This window comes from Camelus ferus, chromosome X (assembly GCF_009834535.1).
Source record: "Camelus ferus isolate YT-003-E chromosome X, BCGSAC_Cfer_1.0, whole genome shotgun sequence".
Taxonomy (NCBI): Eukaryota; Metazoa; Chordata; class Mammalia; order Artiodactyla; family Camelidae; genus Camelus; species Camelus ferus.
In genome coordinates, this window is record NC_045732.1 from 18,253,567 (window position 1) to 18,261,668 (window position 8,102).

At 37.3% G+C, this 8,102-nt stretch overlaps 1 protein-coding gene and 1 long non-coding RNA gene across 12 annotated transcripts in view; one reads left to right on the forward strand and one right to left on the reverse strand.

Annotated features, from left to right (window-relative positions):
- LOC102514573 (carbonic anhydrase 5B, mitochondrial) overlaps nt 1-3,421 on the forward strand; it is a 34,566-nt gene extending 31,145 nt beyond the window's left edge. For all 10 annotated transcript variants that reach the window (XM_032475761.1, XM_032475753.1, XM_032475754.1 and 7 more), the window contains one exon: nt 1,146-3,421. In XM_032475761.1, the coding sequence (XP_032331652.1) occupies nt 1,146-1,325 (180 nt within the window). In that variant the 3' untranslated portion in view covers nt 1,326-3,421. The remainder of the gene's footprint in view (nt 1-1,145) is intronic.
- LOC116662217 overlaps nt 1-8,102 on the reverse strand; it is a 63,019-nt gene that overhangs the window by 54,311 nt on the left and 606 nt on the right. For both annotated transcript variants that reach the window (XR_004318224.1, XR_004318225.1), the window contains exon 2: nt 4,258-4,308. This is a non-coding gene — a long non-coding RNA (uncharacterized LOC116662217). The remainder of the gene's footprint in view (nt 1-4,257; nt 4,309-8,102) is intronic.

The following is an 8,102-nucleotide window of genomic DNA, read 5'->3' on the forward strand; positions in this document are numbered from 1 at the left end:
GATCTAATGTAATTTATTATTGGTACTTGGGCTATTTCTAGTCTTTTGCAATTAGTCAAATAAAAATGAACCTGAACTACTCAAACACCTTCCTAATGAATGGGCGTATACATGTAATTTACAACTACGGTCACTATGTTTAGTGCTTGTCCCTGTTCACAGTCCTGCCCCTGTAGCTCTACTTTGCCTGACATCTTTAATACAAACAAATCTTCACATGCTTGCCTGCTGTGCCATAGGCTATCCTCTCTGTAGCTACAGTGCGCCTGAGTGAGGAAAAATGCTATAAAGAGATTTTCTATCTGGCTTAAAGTGAAGCATTCTGTAACATGGTTGTTCCGTAAGCCAAGGAGCTACTGATTGATGTTATTGCCACACTGAAAAACAAGCCCTTGATTTTGGATCACTCCTTTCGTACTAAGCTGCGCTGTCTAGGGCAGCAGCCGCTAGACATGTGTGGGCATTTAAATTTAAATGTCAATATATTTAAATTGAAATTGAATTAAAAATTCAGTTCCTTAGTCCCACTGGCCACATTTCTAGTGCTCAGTGGCCATATGTGGCTTGTGGCTACTGTAACAAACAGGAGAGAGGACACTGCCATCATTGCGGAATGTTCTATTGGACAGTGCTGGCAGGGGGCATCCCGCTGCCTGTTAAGACCTCCACCTGTATCACGTTGCCCACAACGTCCAGGCGTGGCAAGCAATCAAGACTATATTGTTTATGTTAACAAGTCAGTTAAATTTTGAAAAAGTAAAACATTGTTGGCACTGCTACTACATGCATCAAGCCTTTCCCTCATTATCCTGTAGGCTGGCTCTTTTGCCCATTTAAAGATGAGGTTCCTGAGAACAAAAGATGAAGTAACTTGTCCTTGGCAAATGGCTAATATGTGGGGGACAGTGTCTTTGACCTCAGTCTTTGGATTCCAAGTGCCCTGCTGGTTTCACCACCTCCTGCTCCTCTCCTCACATGACAGTTTATTCCCTGTCCAGCAGTGAAGGTGTTCCTACTCAGAAATAAAATTTTCTGTATCCAATTTTAGAGGAATGTTTCAGAGTTGTAAAAATGGAAGTAATTTATTTGTGAAGTAAAGCTGTTTTTCTATTGAAATTATTTATGCTTCCTGTTTCTATTTCTAGCTTGAGCAATTTCGGACCCTGCTCTTCACTTCTGAGGGCGAGAAAGAGCAAAGAATGGTGGACAACTTCCGCCCCCTTCAGCCCCTAATGAATCGCACTGTCCGCTCATCCTTCCATCACGACTATGTGCTGAATATACAAACAAAACCCAAACCATCCACCAGCCAAGTGAGCCCCTAAGACACCATTATCTAGGTGGTGTCTTGCTTAAATACATACTAGCTCTTTAAAAATTGTTAATTAGACTCCTCTAAATGCCTGCATTTAATAATTATAGATGTGCCTTTCTTGGTATGGCAGTGCTCCTTAGTCTTTGAGGGAAGCTCTTTGCTAAACAAATTCTTACTTTTATTGATAATGATATTTACCACTGAAGTACCAGCAAAAGACACAATTTTCTCTTACAGCAATCTGTTGGTAATTGTCATGTCTTTTTATGTCTGACATTTTTGAGCTGTCTTTTTATGTTCATCAATTGCTGGTTCTATAGAGTTGTAAGTAGGGGTGATAATAAAAATATTTAACAACTGATAAGGCACAGACACTGACCATCCAGAATGCAGGCTTTTCAGAAACAGCCACAGGGCCAAGATTGGTACTTCTTGGCTGAACATTGACAATGGTTTTAGGTATATCTTATTTTAAAACATGAATGTGTAATCTTTTACAAGGCCTTCTCAATGGGTATCTTTGCCTTAATCTTTAGTTGTCATTACTAATAAGTGATATGATTACTTACTTACTATCAGATTATAATAATAGAAAAAATATTTTGTAATCCTAAGAAAACAAGGATTTACTTGTATCCAGAAATCCTTTTGCATTTCTGAATATCAGATATTTTACTTAAGGGCTTGATCATATAAAAAGCATATGCAGAGTATTTTAAAGCAAATTAAGTGCCTAGAACTTAAAATCCTTTTATGATCTGTTTACAGAAGTATTTTTCAAAGACTAATAATAATAATAGTATATAATATGGTTTATAGTATTAATTTGCATTGTTTGTACACTGTTTCATAGAATACGATAATATTTTCCACAATGACAGAACTATCTTGACTTCTCTTTAAAACTGTTGGAACTTTATTTCATTAGTTGAGGTTCCATGCAATGCAGGTGATCAACATAAATCTCATTTCTACAGTGGTTTAGAAGAGTTTTGCTACAGTAATAGGGAGAGAAACTTGTAAGATAGGCTAAAATTTAGAAAATTTTACACATTCTGAGGAATCCATGCCACTGTTGCCCTTGCTTATAAGTACTTGGAACATTTCTAACTGTCTATAAGCCTGTGTCCAAACTCAATATTGCATTTACTAGTATATTTCTTTCATTAATATGCTAGTCATCTGACCTGCAAGATAGGGTTGGATGAATATATTTAACACTACAGAACTATACACTGGAAAGGGTTAAGATGGTAAATTGTTTTTAATATGTACTTTACCACAATTAAAAATAACTAATAAATTCATTAGAAAAAATAGGGTTGCAGTGTATGTGTAAGTTTGGGGGCATATCTCTCATCTTAAAAAAGGGAGGGCATGAAAACATTGTTTCTAGAGTGCATGCCTTCTCTGGAAAAGGAAAGCACATATGCCCTAGGAAATGAATAAAATTCTTTAAAAGATTAATATGGGGGAAAAGTTATGTTAGCTTTATATAATTTATCTGTTTCAAACCACAGTTATCTTTAAAAGGTAAACACACAAGATATGCATTTTCCAGGGCACAAAGGCTTCCCTCCCAGGCCTCTTGCAAATTGTTAGTGCAAAATTCTATTGCAGTGAGTCTTCCAAATTGGAGTGAGAACCAACGCACAGAATGCCCGACTTGCCCTTATATCTTGGAGATATAAAGGGTGTATTCATAAGGTGTATCCCGGTTTGCCACTCCTGATTTACTTACATCTGGTGTTCTGGTGTAGTTATTAACAGCACCCGCTTTCACTCCAACCATGTCCTGGTTTGCCTGATAAATTCTTGGTCACCTTCTCTGGATAGGTTATGGAAACTGCCTTGGGGATGTGGTTTCTTCCATGCCTTAGTCAGATGACCCCCAACGGGGTGTAAATTCCCTGGCTACTGATACACCCTAACGAGAAGCTTTTTATGTCTTTTATGCCTGCCAAAGTGTTTTACTTGTACCTTCCTAGACATGAAGGGGGAAACTGGGCTTGAGGTCTGTCAGAGGGCTTGAGAAAGAATTTTGTATTAAAATTGCTGCTCATCTTCATTAAATAATATAATAAAACCCTTTGTTTGCACTATTAATATTTGTTGAATGACTTTTTCTTCCTATTAGTTTTTTTGAGTATGTAAGATGTTTGTAAAATTAACAAGACAAGATGTAGATCAGAAAGTGAATGGAAAATCATGAGAGGTTTACTAGAGAAGCAAAATGGAAAGATCCACCCACTCCTCCTCAGCTCGCTGATTTCTATGGAACCAGAGCACAATCTGCTGACATCACCAGCAGGGCAAGCTACAAGCCCCCTTCTTTCCCAGGGCTGCATAGGTCAGGGTGAAGTTGGCTTTTCTAAAACCAGGCATCCACCTCAACAAAGTTTAGGAAGATATCTTTCCCTTGCTCACTAGGGGGACACATTCTTCTAGCACAATATTAGCAAAAGTACAGTATTGTAATCACTTGAGGTATTTTTCTGTTCACTAGAAGACTCAACTTTTGCTACCTATTCTACTTAATGTTTTACTGTCTTTTTAAATTCAAATTTGTTGTTTAAGTTCTTTCATGTAAGATTTTATTGATCAAAATGGATACAGTTCAATTAAGCGAATAAGCTCTAATATTACCATATAATTAGTACATATTTACAATACTGGCTACTTTACAAATAAATAGTAATGCATTCTTGTTGTTAGGAACTGAATGTTTCTGTCCCCCCAAAATTCATATGTTGAAACATAACTGCCAATGTGATGCTACTAGCAGGTGGGGCCTTTGGGAAGTGACTAGGTCATGAAGTTGGAGACCTCATGATGGGGTTAGTGTCCTTATAAAGAGAACCCACAGAGCTCTCACAGCCTTTCAACCATATCAGGACACAGAGAGAAGATGGCCATCTATGAACCAGTAAAGAGATACTCACCAGACTGCGAATCTGCTGGCATATTGACCTTGGACTTCTCAGCCTCTAGAACTGTGGGAAATAAATCGCTGTTATTTATAAGCCATCCACTCTGTTATATTGTTATGGCAGCCCAAACAGACTTAAACACTTGTCTCTAGGTACATTTTTTCTTTGGTAGGGGGAGCTAATTAGGTTTACTTATTTATTCTTAGATGAAGTACTGGGGATTGAACCCAGGATCGCATGCATGCTAAGCATGCACTCTACCACTTGAGCTATACCCTCCCCTCTCATGTACATTTTGATTCTTGCTTTTTGTTTGTTTTGTTTTTTGTTTTTTGGAGGGAGAGATATTTGGTTTATGTATTTATTTTAAATAGAGGTATTGGGGATTGAACCCAGGAACTCATGCATGCTAAGCACACACTCTACCACTGAGCTATACCCTCCCCCCACCATTCCTGATTTTTGAATTCAACCTACTCTTTGTGTGTATATATATATTTTTTTATTGAAGTATAATCAGTTTACTATGTTGTGTCAATATCTGCTGTACAGCATAATGCTTCAGTCATATATGAAAATACATATATTCATTTTCATAGTCTTTTTCAACATAAGTTACTGCAAGATATTGAATATAGTTCCCTGTGCTATACAGTGTGAACTTACTGTTTACAACCTACTCTTCAAAATGGTATTTTGGGTTCTAGGTGGGAATATCGACTCTGCCACCATTCCAGCAGTTGTGTTGCTTTGAGCTTATTTCTAGACAAAAGAATCAATGACAAATGCTGGAGAGGCTGTGGAGAAAAGGGAACCCTCCTAGACTGCTGGTGGGAATGCAGTTTGGTGCAGCCACTGTGGAAAACAGTTTGGAGATTCCTCAAAAAACTAGGAATAGACTTACCATATGACCCAGGAATCCCGCTCCTGGGCATATATCCAGAAGGAACCCTACTTCAAAATGACACCTGCACCCCAATGTTCATAGCAGCACTATTTACAATAGCCAAGACACGGAAACAGCCTAAATGTCCATCAACAGATGACTGGATCAAGAAGATGTGGTATATTTATACAATGGAATACTACTCAGCCATAAAAACCAACAACATAATGCCATTTGCAGCAACATGGATGCTCCTGGAGAATGTCATTCTAAGTGAAGTAAGCCAGAAAGAGAAAGAAAAATACCATGTGAGATCGCTCATATGTGGAATCTAAAACAAAAACAAAAACAAAAACATAAATACAAAACAGAAACAGACTCATAGACATAGAATACAAACTTGTGGTTGCCAAGGGGGCAGGAGCTGGGAAGGGACAGACTGGGATTTCAAAATTGTAGAATAGATAAACAAGATTATACTGTATAGCACAGGGAAATATATACAAGATCTTGTGGTAGCTCACAGAGAAAAAACTGTGACAATGAATATACGTATGTTCATGTATAAGTGAAAAATTGTGCTCTACACTGAAATTTGACACAACATTGTAAAATGGCTATAACTCAATAAAAAAATGTAAAAAAAAAAGAGTCAGTAAGAATACTGATTGAATAAAGAATAACTGTATTCACTAATAACTGCAGAAGAACTGATTGAATAAGGAAATGAATAAAGAATAACTACCCCTGGATAGTTCTTTCCTCCAAAGAAAACTTTTAATCAGTTGTACAAATATACATTTGCATGCATTTTCATATTAAAAGAGCAAGGTAAAATAGTTATGAATACATATTAAGTTATAACTGTAATCTGGAAAATATATAAAGTCCTTGGCATAGCAATGAGTGCTAGAGAGGACTTAAGACCCTACTGTATGTCCCTGAATAAATCTGGTGATTAGTACTGAAATTAATGATAGGTGAGAAATGAAATATTCTTTCCTGATAATTTCTGCATTGACCATTCAACGAGTCCTAGTACCATTGTCCTACTAGAGCAAGGGAAAAAACAAATTAATTGAAAGGGTCCCAATCTGGCATTCAGAGAGTAAACATTTTTCTTGCTCTCCCTTTATGCTTGCAATAAATGAAAAATAGATTTATGGATCATTCTTTGGTCATTTTACAATAACTAAGACTTATTTAATAATAGCATTACCTATTTCATCATTTGCATATGTAAAATATTTTCTTCAACCTTTTAAAGATAATCAGCTATTTTCTACTGACAATGTAAGATAAAAATTTAGGCATATTCCCACACAGAGGGATTAAACCAAAATATACATATTTGAGAATATGTAGATGTTGTATTTCAGGCACCTAGAAAAATTTTTAAAAATATGTTTCAGAAGAAAGATAAATTTGTTCTGTTTATCAGAATATCATAATAGAATGTATCTTTGCATTACATTTTTAACAACCTCATTTTTATCTTATGATTTATTGAATTCAAATGATGGTAACTGTAGTTTGGAAATGGAATTGGCTTTTAAAGTGACTTCTGTAATGAAATCAACTTGAGCAATTTAAGCTTGTTCATAAAAATGAATTCAGTGGTTAATTGTAGAAGATAAATGTCTAACTCTTGTAAAAGGAGATTTACATTCATTTCTAAATCAGAATAAAATCTAAATCTGTATTCTTTTTTAAGTAGGAGTATCTTCCTAGAAGACATTCTTACTTATTATTCTGACATGAAAGTCTGCTCTGATTCATAAGAAATGTTACAGCAATCCAAACACTGATGCTTTCAGAATGGCAGCAATTCTCAGCATAAGTCCTGGTCTCAGGAATCAGCAAAATTGGAGATTTGCAGCTACATTTTGTGCCACTCAGGAGTACAAGTCTCCACCTTTAAGGAGTTTGAAACTTAGCGCAAGAGGCAGACTTATGAAGGCCACAAAGTACAATGTAGTGCGGCAGGTATAAAAGGTGAAATACTTGCGCTGGGAGCACCTGCAGGACCAGTACCTAACCCACTCTTGAGAGGGCTGGGAAGTTTTCACCATGCTGCTGCTGTTAATAACAGCTAATGTTTGGGGGACACTAACTATTGCCAGGCACTATGCCAACATATAGCATTCCCCTGAGTTTTACAGATGAGAAAACTGAAGACTACACATGAGGAATTTACTCAAGATCAGAGAGGCAAGGCTTGAGTTTCCAAGTACATCCAACTCCAAAGTCTATGTCCCTAATTACTGATGCACTGAGCTGGACAAGGTCAACTTGGAGGCGTGTTCCTGCAAGTGTCTTTGTAAGAGGGAGAAGGGCAGAGTTCATGCAGAGTTTGGGCTTCTGCTGAATCACTTAAAAGAGGGACTAGGGGAAGTAGGGGCAGTTTAGTAATTGGGTGTCTCAGAAACCTTGATTTGGAGGAGAGAGGAACAAAACTAAGTCGGGGAAGTTATCCAATTATCAAAAGATAAGGGTTGTTAATCATTTTGCAGCTGCAACATGTCCTTGGAGGGAACATTTTTTTCCTGGCCTTGTCCCTGGTCTTGTATGTGTATATCAGTCTAATTATTAGCAAGGTTGATTTTGCTTTCTCAATCCCTTACTCTCATTACCCCAGTTTAATTCCTTGTGACCTCTTACCGAGACTGCGGCACTCCAGTTGTATACTTTATACTGTAAACCAGAGTAGTTTATCTAAAACACAAATATGACCACAACAAGCCTCAACTTAAAATCTTCCAATGGTTCTCTGTTGCCTAAAGAGCATAATTAAAGCTTCTTGGAATGGCCCTCCTCCATAACCTAGCCCCAGCCCCCTCCACCGCTGTATTCCTTAATACTCTCGAACTGCCCTTAATATTCGAAGACCAAAATTCTCGCGGTTCTGGCAGATTCCATTGTTTCGCCTCTCAGTGTCTTTGCGTATGCGGATTTACCTGCAACTGAATCC